This window comes from Eumetopias jubatus, unplaced genomic scaffold, assembly GCF_037043125.1.
Source record: "Eumetopias jubatus isolate StellerSeaLion01/CBP00866 unplaced genomic scaffold, mEumJub1_p1.0 scaffold_6, whole genome shotgun sequence".
Classification (NCBI taxonomy): Eukaryota; Metazoa; Chordata; class Mammalia; order Carnivora; family Otariidae; genus Eumetopias; species Eumetopias jubatus.
This window is the reverse complement of record NW_028274812.1, coordinates 8136632-8161808: the sequence shown is the minus strand read 5'-3', so window position 1 is coordinate 8161808 and position 25177 is coordinate 8136632. Positions and strand designations below refer to the sequence as shown.

Sequence of the window (25177 nt, the reverse complement as noted above, 5' to 3'; positions counted from 1 at the left end):
CTGCACTGTTCCATGGTCTTGTTCGTACTGTGTCCTTTATTTATTTATTTCTTAATTAATTAATTAATTAATGTATTTGAGAGAGGGTGAGTTAGAGAGAGAAAGAGACAAAATGAGCTGGGGGGAGGGAGGGCCAGAGGGAGAGGGAGAAGCAGGGTCCCTGCCAAGCAAGGAGCCCGATGCAGGACTAGATCCCAGGACCAGGGGATCATGACCTGAGCAGAAGGCAGACACCTAACCGACTGAGCCACCCAGGCACCGCCTGTTCATACTGTTTCTGATCACTCTGTCCCATGGCCATTTGGTTATCCCTCTCTTGTAATCGGTGTCTTCTGTTCTCACTATACAGTGACTGTATTTCACCCCAGCCTGTAACTGTGAGATGTGGTCTGGCTACTGCCTTTAAACGTTCTTATCCTCTCTTGTCCTGTGGTTTGTTTTGGTTTTTGGTTTTTCTTGCCCCATATTTTGAAAAGGAAGTGCCCTCTGCTGGTGCTTGTGGTAGTTCTAGCCTGTAAGCAAATGTCCCATCCACCCTCTCCATGCTGAGGAAAACGTGCTCACCTGATGAATGTGGGGTACAGCTCCGCATTGACCAGGCAAACCATTTCATAGGCCATCGTAATCCCCATTCTACCCAAGCACGCGACTGTGACTCTTAGCCACCGGAGATCTGCGGGGCAAAAACGCACCACTTACGTTGCAATACTCCCTGGTCTGCACAGTGCTCCAGAGGGGAAAGTCCACATTCCGGAATGGGATGAGAATGCACCATTCTTCTCTAAACTCAACACTTCAGAGCAAAATTTCCCATGTTTGTTAGTTTTAACCTTAGGCGTGATTCTAACACACTCTTTAGAACTCAATCATTAATGACAACAGGATTGTACCAGTTTACAAAGCTGGGCCAACTCTAGTTTATACAGGCCATCCAAAAGAAACAGCAAAATATGGGCATATTTTAAGTAACTGCTAATGACTAAAGCATTCAAAGAAAGCTTCATGGTGCCAATAGGATTCTGTTGTACAGGTTTTTCTCCTCCTCATTGAGAAAGCATTTGAAAAGGAAAGAAAGGAACTGAATAATTGTGCATTGGTTGCATTTACCTAAGGTTTCTTATTTGTTCTGCAGGATGATGCGGGGAGCTCAAGGGAGTTGCCTAAATAGTATCTGGAAAATGCTGGAATAAGACTTCAAGCCTGGGCCTGCTCTACCCCAAAGCCCATGCTCTCTGTTCTGGGCCAGCTCCATGGCCTGTGGCATGTGTCCTCTTAGTCTCTTGTTATAGTACATTAGAGAAGAGTCAGGTGTGATTATGTTAAAGCAGACAACCCTTGGCTCCATTTGTTCTTAAAGACAGGGTGGCCATATGGGTTTGCTCAGGAAGGTCCCAGATACTGTGTTCATTCTTTCCAAATTGACTTGGATGATAAATTACATCGTTTTACTATCAGAGGGTTGTGACATCCCCTCTTCACGCAGCCTTGGAAGACAAGACCCCAGCGTGGCTCGACACTTACCCTCAGGGATGAAAACGGAGGCGAGGCAGGCTGCTCCTGCCAGGAGATTTGATGCAGCCCATGGAAACCGACGACCTATACGGTCAATGGTGAGGATGATGATGAGGGCAGCTGGGAATTCCACCAGGGCAGAGTAGAAGAAATCCAAGTAGATATTGCTCCCTGCAAGTCCCATGTGCATGATGAGGCCTTGGTAGAGAACAGAGCTTGTGAACCTAAGCAAAGAGGAGAAGCTCAGGTCAAGCCAAGCACCAGAAGCAAGTCATCAAAAAGGAGAGGCTTCTGGAAAAAGAAGAGTTGATCGTGGGTCATCTTTCCTTGTCATCTTCTTATTGCTTTTCCCTTCATTCTACTGCTTTTCCATGATCTGAACCACGGCGGTGGCTGACTGTGACCCCAGAACCAGGAAAGGAGAAGAAAGCAGGATTGCACTCCCTGGCCAAATTGAAAAGTAGGAAGAAATGTCTTTCTAGGTAACTTATTTGGTAAAACTGTATCAGGTTATTAGTGGTTGTTAATTATTTCTCTCTTTGTGGTCTTCTAATGGAATTGGGATCAAAGGGATTGACTACTTAATTCAAATTTTAGGAAACCAGAGACCCAAACGGGTACCAAATCCCCAAACGGGCATAGCCTCCCTTCTTGCTGATTTCTCTTCTGACACAATATAGACAACATTTTGATGATGTTTTTTGGTTGTGTTTTGTTGACCAGAAGTTATCTGCAATGGCAAATAAGAGGATGCTTGGCAACAGTCACAACTATTCAGAAAAGAAGGGTACAAAGCCAAATTTCCTGGCTGTATTTTATAGGTAGTATTGTCAAGGTTGCTAAATGAGTTCCTGAGGAGCCTTGCTTCTGTCCGTGATTCCAAATCTTCGTGTGGCTGGCGTGAGCCCCGGGACACCCTGAAAGGAAAGTGAGCTGCACTAAGGAAGGCTTGGTGCAGGGTGAACGGCTCACAGCTCCAGGAGCAGCCTGCAGACCATGGAAACAATCGTGCGTCAGCCACCGGACTGTGGAGCCAGTGGATTATTCCTTGTGGTTTATTCTCCTTCATAAGTTTATTTCTTTCTCCAATAGACAAGAAAGGGAAAAGATCCTTCCCTTGCTAGCCCTGTACAATAAGGAGAGATCTATACTCATCATAGGTATAGAACTGGTAGTTCTCAGGTTGGGCTATATATCAGACTTACCTGGAGAATGTTAAAATATTGGTGCCTAGGCTTTCCCTGGGCCAATTCCATCAGTATTTTCTGGGGCCAGGGTGGGGGTTCTGGCGTTGTTATTTTATGATCTCGCAGGACGTTCTAAGGCAATGCCAAGGTTGATGACATACTTATCTACGCTTTGAGATTGTAGGCTGACTTCAGACACCAGCCTGAAGAAATGGTATCAGAAAACACGGCTATAAATGAGTCCCCTTGCTGCCCACTGTCCATACTTATACTGAAGCTAGGCTGTGACAGTGCTGTCTTGGTCCCTCCCCTAATGTGGATGACGGGGATAAAAAAAAAAAAAAGTGGAGGGATTTTAAAGTGAAAAACATTCCTTACCAGTTGTACATCAAGATCAAAGTGTGTTTCCTTATCTGAGGGGTTCTGACCAAGTCAAGAAATGAAGGCTTCAGCTTCTCATCAACTTCCTCTTCAGGTCTGAGGCTCTAGGAATGGAAACAGGAGGAACAGCTTTGTGTGGTGAAAGATGGTGTCCCCAGGTAAGACAGGGAATCCCGACATAAGACAGGGAATCCTGACAGTACCTGACACCTGCTGAGGGCTTCTAATGAGCCTTTCACACTTATTAGCTCATTTAACCTTGGAGAGCCGGGAAGTTCGGTTCCATTTTTTTCATCCCCTTTCACAGAAGGCGAAGCTGGGCTAGTGGGAGTTAGGTCACTCCTGGGCATATGTCCAGCGGCACTGGAGGTCAAGCACAGGGGGGCAGAAGAAGGCCCAGCCCAGGGCCCCTGAGGGCTGAGGGCCCCGGGCGTGCTCCCTGCAGGACCAGGGGCGGCCCATCGCTCAGGAGGCTCTGGTCCGGGACCTTGGCACTTGGAGCAGCTCGGTATTGCCTGGAGCTTGTTCGAATGAAAGACCCAGGGACCCTGCCCAGACACGCTGAACTGGAATCTGCATTTCGGCAAGGTCCCCAGGGGCATCCTGGGCACAGGAATTAATTAACGTTTGGGAAGCCCTGCGCTAGAAGAAAACAGTAGGTGGTGCGAGTTGAGATTCAATCTCCAGGGCTCAGGAAGCAGAACCTTTGCAAAAACCACTTCTTCCTATAGCCACACAGGAGGGTGTCTGCAAGCCCAAGGAGCAGGGGAAGAACCTCCTGCAGACTCACCGCTCTCATGTGAATGAACTCTGCCCTTTGGCCAGACTGTGACTCGAGTGTGCTTTAATCCCTTACCAATTTCTGAAAGGATCTGAAACTTAAGAGTCAGGGCTATGCTGGTTATCTGTGGAAAAGGGGATCTACCCCAACCACCCAGAAACCGGAGAGGAAGTAAAAAAAAAAAAGGCTTCCGAGTCCCCAAATGCTCACTCTAAAGTCATGTAAATCATAAATGCTTACAGGTAACCTATCTTAGATCCTGACACAGAGACGATTACTCTTATTTTGACAGAGTTTTCTAATCAGCTTGATTTTTGCTTTTCCATCCCCTGTCGGATCAAAAGGCTTCAGCTAAAGGTCATGAGGTCTACCAAAGGCAAACCATGAAATGCAGAGAAAACGGACACCCCCGTGTTGTGTTTCATTTTAAAAGACAGAAGACTGCTCACAATGTTTTGGGACAATTTTCTATCCAAAATGTTTAAAATTCTAAGAAATGATTTGTGTCTGAAGACTCTTCCCTCCAGGGAGAAGCCCCCTCCCTGAGCACGCAGATGGACACCCGGGGAAGGAATATATCTGGTACCGCCCCCCACAGCCTTGGGTTGCACACGATAGAAGCTCCTCGTTTGCCTTTAAATGATTTTTGGTTTCCTTTAGTTTTATGTTTTTGAATGATTTAGAATTTTCTTTACCAGGGACCATGAATCCTAGTACAACAGAAATATCCTATTGCATATGAGCCCTGTCTGCGACTCCCTATTGAGAATGCATGGCTTTCCCAGATCCTCCTGTTCCCTGATCTGATAATTCAGCTGCTTGCTTACCTGAAGGGAGGCCGGCAGAGATTTTCCATTTTTCTTTGCGATGTACTTAATGACTCCCATGGCTTTAGCACTTTTGTTCTGGGAGATCAGCCACCTCGGAGACTCAGGTATGCACCTAGGGTATAGCACAATGTTATCAGTGCTGTTCAGTATGGGATGGGGGCATCTTCCTGAGCTTCCTTCCCCAGGGGTCATAATCAAATTTCTGCGAGGGATCTTACACAGTGAAGTTCAGTTGGATCTACAAAGGAGATAACATTGTGCAGGGGCTGCCCAGCAAAAGAAATCAACAAAATAAGAAAGCAGCCTACTGGATGGGAGAAAATATTTACAAATCATATATCAGGTGAGGGACGAATGCCCCAAATATACAAAGAACTCATACAACTCAATTGAAAAAAAAAACTGACTTAAAAATGGGCAGAGAATCTTAATATACATTTTCCCAAAAAAGACATTCAGGTGGCCAATAGGTACGTGAAAAGATGCTCAACATCACTCATCACCAGGGAAACACAAATTGAAGCCACAATGAGATGTCACTTCACATCTGTTGGGAAGGCTAGAATCAACAAAATAAGAAATAACATGCTGACCAGGGTGTAGGGGAAGGGAACGCAAACTGGTGCAGCCACTGTGAGAAACGATGCGGAGGGTCCTCAAAAGATTAAAAACAGAACTACCGTATGATCCAGCCGTTCCACTTCTGGGTATTTATAAGAAGGAAAGAGAAATGCTAATTCAAAAAGATATACACACCCCTATGTTTCTTGCAGCATTATCTACAAGAGCCAAGTCGTGGAAACAACCTAAGGGTGTGTGTGTGTGTGTGTGTGTGTGTGTGTGTGTGTGTGTGTGTGTGTGTGTAATGGAATATTATTCAGCCATATAAAAGAATGACGTTTTATCATCTGTGACAACATGGGTGGGCCTAGAAGGTATTATGCTTAGTGAAATAAGTCAGAGAAAGACAAATACCATATGATTTCACTTATATGTGGAACCTAAAACAAACAAAGTTCATAGACACAGGGAACAGATTGGTGGGGGAGGAGGTGGACAGAATGGGTGAGGGGGTCAAAAGGCACAAACTTCCAGTTACAAAATAAATAAATCCTGAGGATATAATATATAGCATGGTGACTATAGTTAATAATACTGTATTGCATGGGGCACCTGGGCGGCTCGGTCAGTTGGGCATCTGCCTTCAGCTCAGCTCATGATCCCGGGCTCCTGGGATCAAGCCCCGCCTTGGGCTCCCTGCTTCGAGGGGAGGGGTTGTGGTATGTGGGTTTTTCCTCCTTCATCCGCTGACTTTTATTCAGCCTTGTGCAGGAAACTTGCAGGCCCCCTCTTCAGAGAGTTCCCAGTGGGACTCTGCAAAGCAGGGGTCAGCTGAATATCCAGCCAGCCCTGTGCTAGAGGGACGAGAAGCAGGTTGGCTGGGGCTCGGCACGTGCCGAGAGCTGACAGCCGGGCTGCAGGGGTGCTGGTGGCAGGATGCGGTTCTGTCATGGGGGAAAGCAAGAACTTTATGTGTATTATTCTGAGAGCTGATTTCTCAAAGAAGGAGGTAAGAATTTGAGGCAAGCTGGTGGATCTGGGCGGACACAGGGAGCCGCTGGAGCTCCTTGAGCAGGACTCCGGCCCCTTGGATCTGTGTTTGGAGACCACTCGGAGCGGCTGGCTCAGGGTCGATGGGAGGAAGAGGGACTGGCAGGCTGGAGGTAGCAGGGCTGGCCTGGTGGGAGTTCTGGCCTAGAGTCATGTGGGCCCTCACTCCGGGAGAGAAGGTTGCTCTGAGAGGTGGGGCTTAAAGGAACTCGGGACGGAAGTTTGTGGGAGTGCAGTGGAGAGAGGACTCAATGACAACTGATGAAGATTCGACATTAAGAATGGAGATGTGGTGAGCTCAGCCATAATCGATCCACAGCTCACAGAGCGCATCCCTTCTGCTATGACACCATAGGGCGATTTTTCTAGATCACATTTGGTGCATAGGTTCAGCCCCGTCACCCACACCTCAGGAAGCAGGGTCAGTTCAGCCAGGTGTTGCATGAGCTGAAGGGCTAAGAAGGTGAAGGACTTGGGAACCAGGTCAGAGAAGACAGGAACCATAAATGGCTAGCCTACAGGCGGAAAGTCTGGATGGACTCTCAGAGGCATATCCAGATAGTGCAAGAATTACCTGGGAGAATAGAAATTAACTTTTTGAAGCTCTAAGTGCAGAATTGGGTGCCCTGGGTACACTTGCCGGGAATGTAAATTCTGGCTCAATGAGAAGTCTCTGGAACATGAGCTTTGGGTTCCATAGTAAAGTGGCTTGCTTGATGATGAAGTAGGAGTTAGCCATTAACAGTGTTACCTGCCCTCAAACAGCTGACAGCCTACTGGGACAGACGGACAAGTCCCTCAGTGTCAAGTGAACGGCTGATCTCAACAAGCAGTAATATGTGAGGGTTACAGAGACGTGTGTGTAATGCCACGGGGCAGGGGACCGTGGCCCCACCTGGGCAGGCTGATCAAGGCCAGCCGGCACAGAAGTCCCTCCTCCGGTGACTGCCACATCCCCTCTGCCCCCATAGCTCCTCCCTTCTAATCATGGCAGCCCCTCTCTCTTCTTCTGTCCTGGCTCCTCATCCTCAGCTTGCCTTTTCAGGATTTGGTGTTTTCTTGTGATCTACCCCATTTCCTTCCGCTCCTGACTCTGCTCATTTTCTCTGAGTGATTGCCTCCATCCCGTAGCTACAACAAAGACGGGAATTTTACTTGAATTCCTGATCCTTACGTTCAACCCCGCCTAGCTATGCGCATGTTCATGCCCTTTCTGAATCTCCAACTTCTGCACGTCCCAAGCTCGCCTCATCATCCCACCTTTCAAACCTCCTCCTGTGTTCCTTATCTCTGAACGGTGCCCCCAGCACATACACACAAACCTCTGCTCCACCCACAAGGCACCTCTTCTCTCTAAACCTTCACATTCAGTCTCCACCAACCTCTGTCATTGCTACCTGATGCAATGTGTTTACAGTTTCCTTCACTTGTCTTATTTCAGGCCCTGTCTTCTCTTGCAAGGATCATGGCAATAGTTCCTTGCCTAATGTCTTTATCCCCACTCTTGCCCCCCAAACACCTGTTTTCTACTCTACATCGCCAGTGATCTTTTAATGTTGGTGGTTGCATCATGGAGGTTATAGATTTGTAAGTAAATTAAATTTGATTCTATTGAGTAAAAATGGCAAGAAGGAGGGCTCCAGAGGTGGTCAGAACTTGGATAATAGGTGTGTCTTTTCTGTTGTGCTAAAGCATCAGGGAAACAAAACCGTTGAAAGATTTTGAGGCAGGAGAGGAACACGGTGGAACTGGATTTTAGAAATGAAACTTGGATTGGAGGATGGCAGAACAAATGTTGAAGAAACCAGGAAGAGTTTATTGCAGGTATGGCTTCAGAGACATAAAAAGAGGAAGAATGGATATGGGAGGGGGGTTAGGGTTAGTCTCGAGAGTTTGACCAGCTTTTGGAGGAGAGACGGGCTTCCTGGGAAGAGTTGAGATGCTTAATTCTTAGACGACTATGGGAAGAACAAGTGGATACATCCAGAAAGTGGCCTGTTGCACGGGAGAGGGGTTTGCTTGATAACTCAGCATCCCTCTCGCTTTATTTCGGGTAACCTCACATGAGGGATTTCTGATAGTTTCTGCTGTTTCCACTGCTTCCGTGGTTCCCTCGGCAGGTGTAACAAACATTTCGCATGCCCTGGAGACTCTGATTTGCATGGTCTGTCTGGGGTGTCCCTTTGGCCTGATCTGGGAATAGGACTGATGGGATTGATTAGAGATGTCTGCCTTGGGCAGGGACATGGGGAAGTGGTGACACAGCTACACTCCATCTTCTCTTACACTAAAGTCTCCTCTGAGCAGGGAGAGAGTAAGAATACTACTATTGTCAATCTCTGCCAAGGGCACCACAGTCACTAGAAGTTAATTTAAGCAACACATAATTTGGGGCGCCTGAGTGGCTCAGTGGGTTGAGGGTCCGACTCTTGATTTTGGCTCAGGTGGTGACCTCAGGGTCATGCGATCCAGCCCCTCGTTGGGCTCTGAGCTAAGCAAGGAGTCTGCTTGAGATTCTCTCTCTCCTTCGCCCTCTGCCCCTCCCCCACCTCACGTGGCCTCTCTCTCTCTCTCAAAAATGAATCAATAAATCTTAAAAAGAAATAAAATAAACACCACATAGATAATGTGAAAAGACATAAATCTAAAAACTCTTAAGCCCAAAGTAAAAGGACATTTGATTTCTAGAGAGGAAGACAGATTGAAGCTCATGGTATTTTTTTGTTTTTGTTTTGTTTTTTTAATCCTGAAACATGGACCTGGACTTTTCATGAAAGGAAAGAGTGAAGGACACGTTGGAATTTGGAAGGATAGTGTGCCTTAGGGGAGGCAGCCTTTTCAGAGAAATGAAATAGTTCAAGTTCTTTCTTTTTTTGTTCCAAATGGACTTACCAGTAATAGAGCAAGAAGCAGATGTTGGGCAGAGTAGCAGTGAGCTGTAGCCACCTCCAATGAGGAAGCACATAGGCCACCCCAGCCAATGCCAGGAGCCCAGCGGTGAAGGCCACTTGGTAAACAACACCCACTGTTCTCCGATAGCTCAGCCCGACAAATTCTGTAACTGCAGAGAGAACCCAAATGGTCAATGCAAGTCGGTAGGACAATGACTTGGCTGTCCAATTTCGGGGAAACGAGCATGCCAACCTCAAAAAAGAGGCCAAATTCTAGAAGTTTTTTAAATAGCTTTCTGAAAAATTTTAAACGTTACTTGGGGCCTATTGTGTTATAATTATTGCTGCCACATTAATTAATCTAAGATCTTGTAATTCCACATTGGGTGAGGTGAGAGGCCTGCCAGTGTGAGCAAAATGTGTGATTTAGAGAATAATTTCAAGGGCAAATGCAACTGGATTTCAGATACATGCAAAAATTGTTTTGAAGCAATCCAAAGTTGTTTTTATTTTTTTTAATTGTTTTTGCCTTTAAAAAAAATCCAGTTGTTTTTATTTGCAAAATTTTGATCTAGAGTAGTAAGGCAATGGTAATTTAAGTCCTGAATAAATGGATCAAAGATTGACTTGAGACCGTAGGTGGTTTTTATGTAAATGAACATCTCAATACAACTCGTTTTCTTATATGAGTTAAATATTTTCTTGGCAGTCCTGATAATGTGTGTAAATGGCTTGGAAACCTGGTAGTGGGTTTAGTGGGTTTCCATATGATTGGTCAACTAGTACTGGCTTGCAAGAACTGATTTTTAAATTTCCAGGAATTTTGCAAGCTGGTTTTTAAATGCATTGGTATCTTAAAGTCAGTCATGGTGGGAGTATTTACAATTTAGAAATCAGACAACACCAAAAATCAGGGCTTTTTGTTTTCTAAAAGCCAGGTTATCAGCACACCACTGCATGTGGTAGAATAATCAGCTTTCTCCCATTCCATGACTGCATCTTGACAGATGTGTGGAGTCTGTAGTACATGGATTTAGGGGATAGTCATTTCTATATCATGCACACACTAGAATTTAAACTCCAGCTATTCCATGAGCCACAGACCTTTGGCTCTAAATGTTTAGTAATCATGTTAAAGACTTCAACTATTTATAAACCATATAGAAATGCCCTCAAAAGATATTTCTATATATTACTGCAAATGATCAAAAAGTATTTAAAACAAAGTTAAGCAAAAGTCTGTAAGTGCTCAGTAAATAGAAATATTTCGAAGTGGTTGGGGTCATGGATGGGGTCTGGGGGTCATGGGGCAGAAAGAGGTCAAGCAGCAAGATGTACCTCAAGGACAGTGAGAGGGACTGGAGAAGAAATTAATGGGCAGAAGGCTGAAATTTAAATTTATACAATTAAATTATACCTATTTCTACATATCATGTGTTCTAAAAACCAAATTACTGATTGAATAACAGTACATTAATAAATTACTTTGCTGCCCACATATAGATTAAATGTCTACCAGGACAGCACATAATAGCATCCAGCATCTTTCTTCTGAGTTGCAAATTAACTTTACCAGGTACAATTTTAAGCACACATATTCTAGCTCTCATGGGTAACCAGGGTTTTATGATGGTGATGGTTTCAATTTCAAAGCATCCATTTCCTTTCATTGGATGCTATTTGACTGTTGCCAAGGGAAAAGAAAGATGGAGTTCATTCCCAAGATCTAATTAGGACGCTAATTTTTCTTAATATGGCTTTAAAGATGCTATGCTGTTAGGATTCAAATATTCTCTTATACTTCGTGGATCTTCCACGTAACTCTGGCTGCTAGTGAGTGGGATGGGAAGATATTCCTCGTCAGACAAGTGGCTGGGGAACTTAGACTCTCCACAGTGCTCACGTTCTCCCTTTCCATGTATATACATTGAGGATAACAAGAGATTTCCTAGAATCCATTTATGCAAAGCAGTAAAGTCCCTTAATAAGTCTGACGTATCTGTCACCACATAATTTTCCATGTGTAGGCCTGGTAGGCTAGATTTTCTCTGTGTGTAACACCCCAGGGTACAGAAAACTTTTTCCTAAGAAGTTATATTAGAATCTGGATGGCTTGATGTTTACCCTCATTTCTGTCTTCATTGTTTTCTTTAGAGGAAGAATGCAGAATGAGTGGACTGAAAAGATTTTAGAAATCCTTTTGATACAGAAAAAAAAAAAATCTCTCAACATTTTCTTGAAGCTGGGTCCATTTTTTGGCACAGCCCCCTCCTGTCTCCTGAGGATTTTGGCAGCAACATGGCTTTGTTCTCACAGCTATAGCCACGAGCAATTCTTACTCAGGATGTAGCCTATTAACCAGCCTGCCTTGCTGACCAGACCCTGGATCAAGCGGAAAATTAACACCCATGTATAGTTTGGGGAAACGGCCATGAGAACTCCAGATGCAGCATTTATGAGGATCGTCACCAAGAGGCAGAGCTTACGACCAAACCTGCAAGGAGAGAAACAAAGAGAGAACATAGCATTAGATCAGATTCATGAAGCCTGTAGAAAATGGCACGCGAGCTACGGAAATCTTAAGGGTCTTAAGGGGAGGTTAGCTCTGAATTATGCAAACTCAGGAGGCTCGGATTGATGCCCATCAAGAGAATCCCTGACTTCAGGTTAGTTTGCTTCAGCACTTTCCCTCAGGGCGTTCTGTGAAAATTCTATGCACAATGAGCCCGTTCACCCCAGGGCTAGAGAACCTTCTCAGTCCCACACTGTGGAGGGTATTCAGGCAGGGGCTGATTCTTCCAGGCCACCCAGTGCTCAATGCCCTAGGGGCCCGTCTGGGTCTTCCATCATCGTAGGAGTGGGGGCCTTTGCACTAACAGTCTCAACCAACTGCCCATCCAAGAGTTTTTGCTTTAGGAAAAAGAAAATTCAGTGTTTAATGTACTCCCCCATCCATTTTCAACACTGCTTTTGGACTTTGTGTTATTTGCATGTCTCCATGGAAAAGGTCTCTGGTGTCCGCTGTGGGGTGGGGGTGGGGCATCTTTGTCCTGGAGTACCCCAGCAAGATAGGTTCCACACCTTTGGTCTGAGGGACTTGGGTTTCATCAGCTGAGGGACCTGGAGAGTGTCCCAGGACACAGAGGAGGGGAAAACTTAGAGACCTGGTTGAATTTTGGCTTTATCACGTAGTGTAATGTAGGCCGGTTACTCAACCTTTCTCAATTTCCTCATCTGGTAAAGACCTATCTGACCCAGTTGACAAGAGGATTAAGTGAGGATATTACACGTAAAGAGCTAGACAGTTGGTCTCCCCCATTTCCTGCCTTCTGTTTGTAAGGCAGGCTCTCTGAAAGTTGACTTGGGACAACTCGTTCATATTGTCATCATGTCATCATGCCCACCTTGTTTTGTTCTAAGAGACACCCTAATTGGCCGTTAATGGATATTTTAAAGATTCTTCATAGAAAGCAGTGTTTTATTTAATCTTTTCATATGTACTTCAAACTGAAGAGTCACGAGCGCTTTATGTCATTCACTTTGCACATTTGATGGTGGATGAAAATTTTTTATCAGCCGTTCTGCTTGTAGGCATCTGTGTTCTAGTGTCGATTTCAATATTAACTGACCATGTAAAAATAATCTGCAACATCATTAACAATTATTTGGGATGTGAATGTTTTAAATCTGAAATTTAGAGATCAAGCAGTCTCACGAGTAATTAATGTAAACAGATAAAATTCTTAAAACCCTCTTTTGGCTATTCAGTTCTTTTTTTTTTTAAGATTATTTATTTATTTATTTGAGAGAGAGAGAGAGAGCATGAGAGCGGGGGAGGGTCAGAGGGAGAAGCAGACTCCCTGCTGAGCAGGGAGCCTGATGCGGGACTCGATCCCGGGACTCCAGGATCATGACCTGAGCCAAAGGCGTCGCTTAACCAACTGAGCCACCCAGGCACCTCTGGCTATGCAGTTCTTAATTCTTAGTTAATTGTTCCCCACTGTAAATATCTGCCTCCTTGGCCATTTTTTTAGAGATAGAGAGAAAGAGAGAGAGAGAGAGAGCAAGTGGGGAGAGGAGCAGAGGAAGAGGGACAAGCAGACTCTGTGCTGAGCACAGAGCCCGGTCGGACTCCATCTCACGACCCTGAGAACATGACCTGAGTCGAAACCAAGAATTGGATGCTTAACTGACTGAGTCACCCAGACACCCCTACCTCCTTGGCCTTTTATTCAAAGTCTTCTAAAGTCACATCTCAACAAAGTATTTTCGCCTTTCTTCCCATATTCTCCCACCAAATCCCTTTCTTTACCCCCGAGGAGTTTATAAACATTTGCTCAGAGGATAGCTCTCTAGCTTCAAAAAGTTGACTTGGGCATACCATAGTAGTCCTGCTCCTGTAGATGGATAAAATCCTGTGGCTGATAAGGGAGTATATTTACCATTGGAAACTCAGAGCATGGCAACCTTCAGAAAATCAAAGCTATGATGCAAAAAAACTTCAGTGGGGGATATGTTCCAAATAAGGACATAATGTTATTACAAAAATATGGCATGGCTGGAAGAAGTTTGGGAGATCTAGGATAGTGGTTTGAGACTTCTCCCTGCAACAGGATCACGTAAGTGATTAAGTGAAAAATAAAGAGCTAAAACAGCGGGGGGGGGGGGGACTCCAACACTGCTAGCTTCATAAATCCATTAGCTACTTACTACTCAATTTGGCCCAGGCCTCATCAGCAACACCTGGGAGTGGTTAGAAATGCAGGGCTCACTCCAGGCCCCACTGGATCAGAATCAGAGTTCTAACAAAATCCGGGTGGTTTATATGCACATTAACATTGGGAAGCACTACTTTCATTTCACTGAGTTTCCTCATCTGCAAATTGGGGATAACAAAATCATTTTAAAAAGGCTGTTTTGATCCTAAATGACGTATAACACATCTGGATGCCCAATACAGTGCCTTGGCACATAGTCGGTAGTAGGGAGCTTGTTTAGGAGAGTTTCACATAGTTGGGTAAGTTTGACGATGACCCACTGGGGCTTTGATTCTGCTCTGATCTAGTTCCCTCATGAAATATAGACTGTGGGTGCTGGCTCTTGGGAACTGATTGTTAGGCTTTCAGAAAATTTTCGAACTAATTGTTGAACACAGTCATTGTTAAAAATTACATCATACACTTAAGTAAATTATATTAAAAACAAGTGTAATAAACATGCAAAAACACTGTTTCCTAATTATTTTACCATGTTTGATGATTGTTGACGCTTGTGAGATTATTTACTTGTGTCCTTTGCATCTGTACAGTGGAAATACTGTAAAATGGTACGTATTTCTAGCCAACTCTGTGTTCAGTGACCTCATTTTTTGGTAGCTTGAAACGACCACGGTGGGAGTATGTACACCATGGAAATCAGCAAATGGTATACATCAAGGCTTTATCCCCCAGAAAGCCAGTCATTGAACTTTTATAAGCATGCCACTAAATACAGAGCTTATAATTACTGATCAGTGGAGTAACAAATCTGGAATTGGTGAGAGATGACTTTTTTGTGTCAGGTGATACTAAAAAACATTCTTTAGGAGGTTTGAATGAGGACATAAATTAGACATATTATAAAAGGTTTATTTTCAAACTCTCTGACACATGCCCATCCTTCCTTCCTCCAGTCCATTTGCAAACTGACCTTCAGAAAGCTGACATGGTTTAAACAGCCGTATCCTTATTTACAACATTTTCATAATATCCTTCTGGTTTTCTTCTAAAAGCTACCTTAATCAACCGATGGTTCATATTTTTCAAAAGTATCATAGAAGACAATCTATTTTATTTAATGTTGGTTTAATCTGTAGCATAAAATGAGTTTCCATGAGATTCTTGTACCCTTGTATAAGATCTGAATATTGTCCAGAAATAGGCATCAAGTATACAAAGATAACTTGCCTTTTCTTTTTCTCCACTGGCTGTTGTCTTATTACCCACTCTCACATGCATACCTGAGTAGAACAGAAAGGAAGAGGCAACAACCACCCAAACTTCAGACAACTTAAGAAAAAGAAATGGAGGTTTGGATATTCATTTTTGCGGGGAAGAATAATGAGTAATCAACTTTGCATAGGAGATTTCAACAATAGGAACAAAATAATGAGGTCATCCAAGAAGGTGGATAATTAAGGATTATAAATCAGGAATGCACTGTCAGTGGGGAATTATAACCAGTCTCCTACTCCTTGAGTGGGATGAGAATAATTAACTTATTTATTTAACCAGCTGTGAAGCTCAGCCACCTATTTGCTCACTTCCAGTTGAGTGTTAGTATCTCTGCCTTACAGGGAACAAGGGAGCGGAGCGGGGGGTGAGGAGCCGACGGACGGGCCAGACAGACACACTGGAGCAAGGCAGACTCCAGACTGTCCCTTGCCGGCAACTCTCCTGACTTACAGAGTCTTCTCCAAACCACAGACCTCACTTGTGGGGCAAGAAAAATAAAAGCCGATGACCTTCCTCCTTACCTCACAAGCCTCCCACACAAAGGAAGAACCTTTAAAGGAAGACTAAGCAGACAGTTACAGAAGTGGCATGAAGGACGGAGCTGCCCTGTGGCTCAGTGGCCTCAACTGCTCTGCCCTCCTCCCTCCTGCTGCCACAGTGGGGGCCCAGGCTATGAAACTGCAGATGTCCCTGGGAGAGGACAGATTAAGCTATTGTTATTAATCTTTAACTCACTTGCAAGTTTTCCTCCAGCCTGACAATACAGCATAATCAAGGAAAATATTCGATTTACATTTAATATAATGCTCACGGGTTTGGGTTTATTTGCATCACGTTGGGGAGGGCAACAAGCATAAAGTGCATCTGGCATTTATTTCAGAATTAAATATATATTTATATTTTGTAATAAATATAAATTTATTTTGTAATAAATATAAATATAAATTTATTAAACAGATTAGACTACATATATTTATTCTATAGTTCTATATCATGAGCTCATGGGTGACTAGTTATTAAAGAGAATGATACTGTCCAAACAGTTAAGCATGGTGCCTGGCACATGGACAATACCCAATAAATAGTATTATGAGTGCTAAAGTATCAACTATAAAGCAAATTTTTCTGTTCATTTCCCTTTTGAGGACTCCTAAAAATATCTAATTGGCCATCAACCTGGTAAAGATGCCTGTTATAAAGAACTGTCAGCACCGCGAATCTGGGATTTCAAAGTGATGGATAAATAAGACATACAGGCACAGCTGGATTCATACAACTCACGGAAAACTAGCTCCCTGAAGACACACACCATCCAAGGGGACCATTTGCTATATGTTCTATACAGAGAGGTCTTTTCTCATCTCTCTCCAGGGACACTGACATTATGGAAGTGGATATTTACATCTGTCAGTGTAGATGGACCCAGTTTCCCTTTTACCAGATCATATCCTGCGTTCCACACCTATAATTACATCTGGCCCCAGGGCCCCAATTCAGTACTCCTACAATGCCAAGGACCAGACAGGGACAGCCACACGGAGAGTCTATACTGGCTTTGGGTGTAGGAGAGGCAGGCAAAGGAGGGAGAGCTCAGGGCCCTGCAGGCTCATGGATGGGGGAATGATGATGAGGCCAATGAATTGGGAATCACAAAAGGGATCAAGTCATCTATGACTCTCCCTTCTGACCCTAGCCCACAAGGAAAAACTGCTGCCTAAGGGAGAAATGTTCCTCTATGGCCCCAGGGAATTGGAAAATAGTCACATCGGTAGTGCCGATCAAAGCAGCAGAAGAAACCTCAAATTGTCAAGACGACTGACATGAGGCCAGGAAATTGTGGTCTTTGTGTTTGGGGAAAGGATGCTATTCAAGCAGGGGCAAGTGAATCCAAGTGCTTCCCGGACCTGCAGGACTTCTTAAATTCCACCAAATTCACATGGCACCCACCTGTCTGCTAGGTAGCCGATACCCACAGCACCGATAAAAAATCCTGCATTCACAGTCGACTGAAACAGGTCCAGCATCCAGGAATTGGCACACACTAGGTTAAACTGCAGAGGGGCGAAAGGTTTCCCGGGTCAGGAGAGAAAACAACATTCTATTAGACACAACTCAACCCAGGGAAACTCATTGAATATTCCTTGCATTGAACTGATGTGGCTGAATGGCATGGTGATAAACCAACTGTTTCTTGCTTATATGAATTTTCTTTACACACCTGGAAGATTTGTCCCATAATCTATTTAGCATTCCCTCTGGAAGTACGTCATTAAGCCAAATTCTGTTGTTGGCTAAATCAGCTGAAATCAGGTTTCCCTTTCTTTTTAAATATATGTATTTTTAAAAGATTTTATTTATTTGAGAGAGAGAGAGAAGGGAGGGCAGAGGCAGAGGGACAAGCAGACTCCCCACTGAGCAGGGAGCCCGATGTGGGCTCTACCCCAGGACCCTGGGATCATGAGCCAAGTGGAAGGCAGAGGCTTAACCCACTGAGCCACCCAGTGCCCCCCCCGCCACTTTCCCTTTCTAACTTTAATACACAGAAGCAAATTGGTGTGTAAATAGGATATAAATGCTGCCCCAAGGAAGATGGGCTGTTTAGCTTCTCTTTGCTGTCTCTTTAACGGTAGGGGAAGCAGGAATGTCTTAGTAGGCTGTTACATTTGCTCTCATTTGGAACAAGAGACAATGTTGAAGGAAGAACAGGTGCTGGCCTGGAAGTGGGGAGATCTGATTTCTAGAGCGAACTGCTAACTCTCTCACTCTGTGGCCTTGGGCAAAATTTTTCTCAGTTCTGGGCCTCAGCTTCCTCATCTCTGTATGAAGGGATGAGATTAAGCCACGCTGTATAGCCTTTTAAAATTGTACGGTGTTATATCTATGACCTGGATCTATGGTTTTGTGTAACTATTAGACCATTGAAGAAAAGCTCCTCTGCGTAAAAGTCTGTTCATGCAGGATGTCTTCACATTATCCCAGCGGTCCTTTTAAATTAAGCCAGGCAGCTGGCTTTCTCTGGAGTTTTAGAATAATTGCATCCTCCCATTTTGCTTTGTCTCCAATAAAAGCAGGTCTCCACTTTTTTTTTGTTTTGTTTGTTTTCTCTATATTCATTAAGATGAGTCTTCATAATTAGATGCTAATGTCAGAGTTTTTAATAAAGGAATAGTGCCTTAACAAAAGCTCCAGCCCCAGAAGGTTTTATGCAAATGTTTTGAGCAAATCAAAGAGAGAAAAACAGCCATCAAGAGAAAAACATATCCTATCACAGGGAGGCAACGTTCAAGTGAGTTCCATGAGCTCTCAGCGGTCCATCTGTTATACAGCGGCCAGAATGGAGGGCTTTCAGAAAAAAAGAGGAGGCTTGAAAATTTTCCTTCTCCTGGAATTATTTCCAGGAATCTGCTATGCTTTTGCTTGTTTCTTACCGCTGAAACTTGCGTGCACTGGAATCATTATTGTCAGAATTTGATGAGGTTTAACTACTTCACTCATACTCCAGACAAATAAGAGGCTGCATGTTTTTGTTGGAAACTGGGATTTTATAAGCTTCTCTGAGTCCAAAGAGCATGTCCAGACAGTGTAAGAACCGGGTCTTCCTGGCTTCTTCCTTAAGAAAAGCTACTCTATTGGCTTTTTCCTAATGCAAGTCTTGCACTCACTTACCTCGGTCACGATGGACGAGCCGTGCGTGTCGTACACCCAGCCGTGGCGACAGGGCCCCAGCGGCAGGTGGCTCCTGTTGGTGGCCAGGCCGGCCAGAGGGTCCACGCAGCTGAGGGCGCTCCGGTTCCAGTCCACCTCGTAGCCGCGGCACTGGCGGGGGAAGGCCTCGCCCATGGCCCCCGGGCCGGGCACCGTGTAGTTCAGCTCCTCCGCCAGGCTCCAGCCGCATCGCCGGCTCAGCTCGGCCACCCCGGGGCTCAGGCAGCGGTGGTCCGGGGTGAAGCCCAGGAAGACGATGCCCACGTAGATGGGGGTGAACGCTGCAGAGAGTAGAGCTAACAGGAAAAATGTCTGTTTCTGGAAAAAGTCAAATTCCCCTATGTGCTCTAGAATGTCATCCATGGTTGGCATTATTACGAGAGGCCGGAGGAGTCCTGATGCTTTTCCCTGTGCTGGTACGAGCGTCCCTGAGCCAGGCCGTGGCCAGCTCAGCACAGCTCTTGACCAAGAGTCAAAGGGTGGGAGGGAGTTGACTTTAGAAAGTGCCTAGCCTTTGATCCAGACCTTTACTTACTTGCTCAGGCTAATTTCCAACCATGCCCTCCTCCGGGGGATGTGTGTCCTGCTGCTCTCCCAAAATGCCCAGAGCAAGTAACAGGGCCAGATGTTTGTGTTCGTTGTAACACCACTCTCAGTGAATTTGTGCTACCTCATACCAGAACCACAAACAGTCCCTCCTCTGTATCACACGGGGAGAAATCGGAGAGCGTTCACATATCGCAGACCTGTTAATCTCTCCCTAGTTAACTCAGTGTCCAGGAAATTAATATATTCGTATCTCACCCACGCAGCCAACCTTTTCTCTAAGGTGCTACAGAGAACGCACACGCATTTGGCTTTGCTGCCCAGTGTAACGTGAATCATGGTCTTGGGTCAGAGCTCTTGTCTGGATTCAAAACGGTTTGCAAATTCTACCCCTGGCCTCATTCTACAAACAACAGCAAGTACACTGGGGATCCCACGTTGTGGCTGCTTGTTTTGATTTTTTTTATTTCCAGATTTTGTAATTCTGCTTTTTAAGGATTTTAAGGAATGCCAGTCTGGCATTCTTGCTTTACAACCCTGAAGTGTCCTTCCTTGACCCACTTGTGAGGAAAGAAGAAAATGTTCACTGCATGTACAGGTCAAGTGCAAATGCAGGCAGGAGTATCTTCATTCTTCTTTGGTCCTAGATATCTCTGCCTGTGGTCAGAGATGCAAACAGCCCGTCTTTCCTGGTGTGCAAAAGGATCCTTACTACAGCAGGAAGCTGCCCCATAGCTGTCATAGAAGGTGACCTGTGGACATATCTGCAAATTAAAATAACAGAACTTTAATCCAGTTTCTTACTTCCTTTTCTTCCATTGAACAGTCAGTGGGTATAATAGCCCGGGTCTAAAAGTAGTGGATCCTAAGGACCCGCTTCCTTGCTGCAGCTTCAAGCATCTTATTTTCTTGAAAAGGCAAGAAGCAGGTGCCTGTTAGGCTCCTGTCAACCTCTGTTGCACCTTCATTGGCTCACAGGGGTGCTCTGCTTGGTGGCATCAGGCTGGGAGCATCTCTGTCTCCCCCGGCCCCAGTTTGCCACTGACCAAGGGAGTGGGTTCAGACTCCGTAGAACCAAGAGTTTGGGGGAGTATTTCTGGTACAAAAGGTATAATGACAAAGCTTATCTGCAATTACACCCACTGGCTATTCAATAGAAAACAAAACAAAACCAACAAGAAATGGATGACATATCCAAGGCCAGGGGTAGGCTGCAGGGAGCAGAGATCTCGTCTTCTGGAAACACCAGACTTCTGGAAAGCTGTGGCTCATTCTGTGGCCATTACAGGTGCCAGGAAGCATTTATGAGAGATGAGGCTGTGGCCCAGTGTGGCCATGAATCTGAGATGTGTTCCAGTCCGTGCCTGAGGAGCTCCCCAGATGCAGAGATAGTTTTCAAATAAAAATTAAATATCATTGATAAAATAAAGGAAAGATAAAGAAATAGTGCCAACCAGCAAAAAGATAAGGCAACGTTAAACAAGAAAAATGTACGTTTAACTTTTGCTTCCACGGAAAATGGAGTAGGTGTACTTTCCTTTATTCTTCCCACTGAGTACAATGAAAATCCCGGGTACTATTTATGAAACAGTTGTAAGAGACGGAGCAGTGGAAAGAAGGCTGACTGGCTAGGGACCTCTGGGCCCAAAGACGCAGTGGTGAGTTTCCTCCCTGGGTTTTCTTTCTGCTTCACATAAACCAGCTGGGTGCTGGAGAAGCCGGCAAGCCAGAACTACCAATGGGCATGGACATCAAGAGCCCCAGCTAAAGCCTGCTCTATCTAGATTCCCAGGAATAAGTTCGAGCTTTTTTATGACCACTGTGGGCATCTCGTCCCTCTTTTAAGTATTTTAGTCAGTCTCTTGTTAACTTCAAATCGTGTTTGTCTCCTAAATGTCTCTTAAAATCATCTTAAAAGAATGTCAGAACTCCATGCAACACAGCATTGCATTAAAAGTTGCTGTCTGCAATCCCGCAGTGTGATCTAGTCATCTGAACAAGGATGCGGAGCACCAAGAACATAATTCCCTAGCTGGGAAGAATAGGCAGGGACCAGTTACCACCTAGACCAGCCTCCGTCAAATGTATGGATCCCTCAATAAGATCTTCAGTACACACAGCCACTCAGCCTTGGAGGCTGCCAGCTTCCCTGTCCAACATTTCTAGTTAATAGAAAAGTTCCATCTTAGATAGCACTGGTGCCTGTCCCTGTATAACCTCTCCCTACTCGACCTACTTGTCTCCTCCAGGATGACCAGAACCAGGACTCCTTCCTCTTCAAGGTGACACCCATCACATAGTAGAGGTCTGCACCATTGCTATGCCTGATGTGAAGAGGTTGAGGTGGTCTGTGGTTCCTCCTAGGAGTCAGACATGACCAGCTGTGGCTTTGGTCTTAGCACCACGACTTCCACCTCCGACTTCTTCTCTGATCCCAGGGAACTGATGACAGAAACCAGAGGTGGACTTATTGAGTGCCATTGCCCGTGGCCACCAGCATGGCATGGAGGAGGGGGACAAGGGAGCTCCATCTCCGGAGCACATGCTCTGCTCCAGGACATCTTTGAGGGGCTGTGTTCACGTAACTTCTCTCCTGTAATCCGAAGAACATCCCTGTGTGCTGGATGTGAATGCTCCTTTTTCACAGATGCGGATGCTGGGGATCAGAGCATTATAGGAACTTCCTCAGTGTCAGCTAGCCAGTTAAGGATGAGTCAGACCCTGAGGCTAGGGTGCTCCCTTCCTCTGCCTCCCCCTCATTCACCAGAAATGCTGACAGAGTGAGTTCTTAAAAAGTGACCAAGGTCATGACACTCAACTCCAATCCCAGGAACCCAGAGGTGGTCCTGACTGCCTCTTACTAGGACATTTTACAAACACCTGCACCCTGGGTTTGACTCATTGACATGATCCACTTCGAGACACCAGATCTTTATGCCCTGAGCAAGAGGGCATCAGGTGAGAGGCAAGATGAGTGTTGTTTGCCAAGGAAAAATGATGTTGAAATCCACTATGAATTACTTACAGTAAACAATCAGATAAGGAGAAGGTAAGAGCTCAGACCCCTTAGAGCAATCGGTTTGCCTGTCATCAACAATTTTCCATCGACTATGAGCACAGGGGCAAAGCCCACAGCATGGCCACCATAACATTCATCGTTGGCAGGTGACAGGCTAGACTCCTCAGCAAAGACATAGGCGGTTGAACAGCTAGAGGAGAGAAACCACCCAGGGGGATGCGGGGGCGTAAGATAGAGCTAACTCAGAATTTACAATTTGAATCTGGTCTCTTGTGCCCCTATCACTTCCGTTTGGGGGGAGTTGGTGCTTACATACTCACAAGTATGATAAAGGCTAATCTGATCCTATGGTGAATGATAATCTAATCCACATAATCTGATGATTATTGTAATTAATACTGGAAGTATTTCTCAATCTTTATCAGGTTCCTTTGCAACGTAAAGAAATATTGTCCCCAGGCTGCTATTTTCTGGAGGCACAGAGCAAGGTGGTTGTGTCTAGACTAACTTTCTCAGCTCTCCCCACTGGAGGACAGGAACTGGTTAGGTGGGTGGTTAGACTCCTACCCAGCAACAAGCCAGGCATCTGGTCCTTGGAGGACGACAGGGCAGAAGCAGGTGACCCATCAGCAAGGGAGAGGGGGGTCTTTGGTCCCGTGCTACACAGGATGGCTTTGACATTAGATGTCTGATACAGTGAAAAAGCAGGATGTGGTCTTGGGTCAGTGCTTCCCCTTGGGTACGTTGAAGTCTACCCGAGACAAGGATGACTGAAGGCAGAGTGTCTCACAGTGACGGGTGTTGTGTGTTCCCTATGTGGCTCATGGGGATAATGGCAGGAGGCCAGGTGGGGCCAGAAGGGGCAAGTCCACATAGCCCGGACTATGGTCCAGCCTTGGCCTAGAGCACCTGTGTCATCTGGGCAGGCTCCTAATTTGTAAACTGGCCACTGTACGCATATCAGAGAGCTGAGGAGGAGGAACACACAGGACTACCCAGCATAATGGCTCACACTGGTCTGTAGTCACTCGTGAGACCTTCTTCCCCATCTCTGTCCCTCCCTTCTCCCTTCTTTCTCTCCTCCTTGTGCCCCACCTCGTCTTGCACTTGCTGGTGTCTTCTGCAATTCCCTGCTTCCCATCTACATCACTGCCAACTGGTTAGGCAGAGGGCCCTGTGGCTAGGCATGGTGGCAAAAGGTCTGCCTTGACCCAGAACATCCGGGTGGAAAGGACCTCAGAGGACATCAGAATAGCCCCATGCTTACATTCCTCACAGACATCTGTCCCAAATAGTTCCACATAAATGCTTCCTATGTCAGGTGAGCCTGGTCTATTATTGGATATTACGGATAGCTGGAAAGATCTTCCTCATATTGTATCAGAATTTGTCTTCCAGAATCTTCCATGTACTTGGACATTATTCTCCCTTTTGGAGTCAGGTAGGTTAAGTTAAAACTTTCCTACCCAGAACTTCAGAGATTTAAAGGATAACTTTCTTTGACCTTGGCCTCTTCTCTCTTCCAGAGTAGATCACCCCATTCCCACAGAGCAGGTATTCAATTCTCCCCACCCCCAGGGACAGCCCTGAAGTGCGCTATAGCTCCTTTCTTTCCTTAACATGCTGCCTCCAGGACCCTGCACACAACTCAGTTGGTGGCTGCCTAGTGTGCTACACAGCCAGGTGGTTGCTTTCCAAGCAGGGATGGGGCCGACGCCCGCAGAGGAGGTCATTCCTCAATCAACCCACTGTAGTTACCTTCCTGTTGAGGCTGGCTCTAGGAGGGCTGGTGGGAATTCCCTTTGGGCTTCCTTCATCGATGACATCTTTTATTTTGTTTACCTTTATTGGTTCTCTTCCCTACAAAATGATGGCCCTGTGCTTATTTCTTTTAAGCACGGAAGTCAGAGTCAGATGGGCATGAGATCAGGAGGACTTTGCCAGGAGGCCTCCCTTCCTCTGGTAGCACCTTCTCGCTCCCCTTGCATGCTCAGCCTCCACACCCACGCTAGTAGCCGTTGGCTTCACAAAAGGCCTGGACCCTGTGCTCTAAAATATAAGACATATGCTTGACACCGAATCACAAAGGCAACCCAACAGACTTCACAGACTTAATTTGAAGAGCTACAGGGAAACTCATTTTTTAAAACACCTAGACAGTTAAGTACTCAGTTTCCTTCCTCACAGACAACACTTGTCTTTAAAGATTGTTTTATTTCTTATGTAAAATTAAATGCAGAGTGTTGATTTGGCCTTAGGCTTCCAAGTCAGGCTGAACATGCAGCTTCACGTTTGGGCCTTTAGGATTCAGAGCTCTTTGATCTGGCAGCTCAGGACTCTCACACAGTTTTGTTTGCCAAAGCAAACACCTGATTAATATGCAAATACAATTAAAACTTTCATGGGTGTTTAACCTCTCCAAAATCCAGGAAAGAGTGAAGTTGGTTGGACTGCTTTCTTCAAAGAGATAGTGAAACCTGTTGAGATAGAAGGAACACCCTTTAAATGTTACATGGAATACTACTAGAGAATGAGAAGAGGCTTCAAAGTTTTCATTTCCATTAATTCTCAGCTTTTATTTTTTTAAACTTTGGGTTAGTGACAAGTTTCCTCCTTGACCAAGTTATTGTTGCTTAAAACCATTTACCCAGAGCACTGAGGATAACAGCTTTTGTAACCCTCTCATTTGCTTATGATGTGGGAATTTGGACACAGATGTGC

The 25177-nt window shown here is 45.2% G+C and overlaps 1 protein-coding gene across 1 annotated transcript in view; it reads right to left on the bottom strand.

Moving 5' to 3' along the window:
* SLC22A2 (solute carrier family 22 member 2) overlaps nt 1–19263 on the bottom strand; it is a 30410-nt gene extending 11147 nt beyond the window's left edge. The window contains exons 1-8 of the mRNA XM_028103401.2: nt 18853–19263; nt 17134–17237; nt 11533–11687; nt 9195–9363; nt 4689–4803; nt 3078–3184; nt 1522–1736; nt 565–673 (exon numbers count right to left, since the gene is read on the bottom strand). Coding sequence (XP_027959202.1) covers nt 565–673; nt 1522–1736; nt 3078–3184; nt 4689–4803; nt 9195–9363; nt 11533–11687; nt 17134–17237; nt 18853–19263 — 1385 coding nt within the window. The remainder of the gene's footprint in view (nt 1–564; nt 674–1521; nt 1737–3077; nt 3185–4688; nt 4804–9194; nt 9364–11532; nt 11688–17133; nt 17238–18852) is intronic.
* Between the last annotated feature and the right edge of the window lie 5914 nt (nt 19264–25177).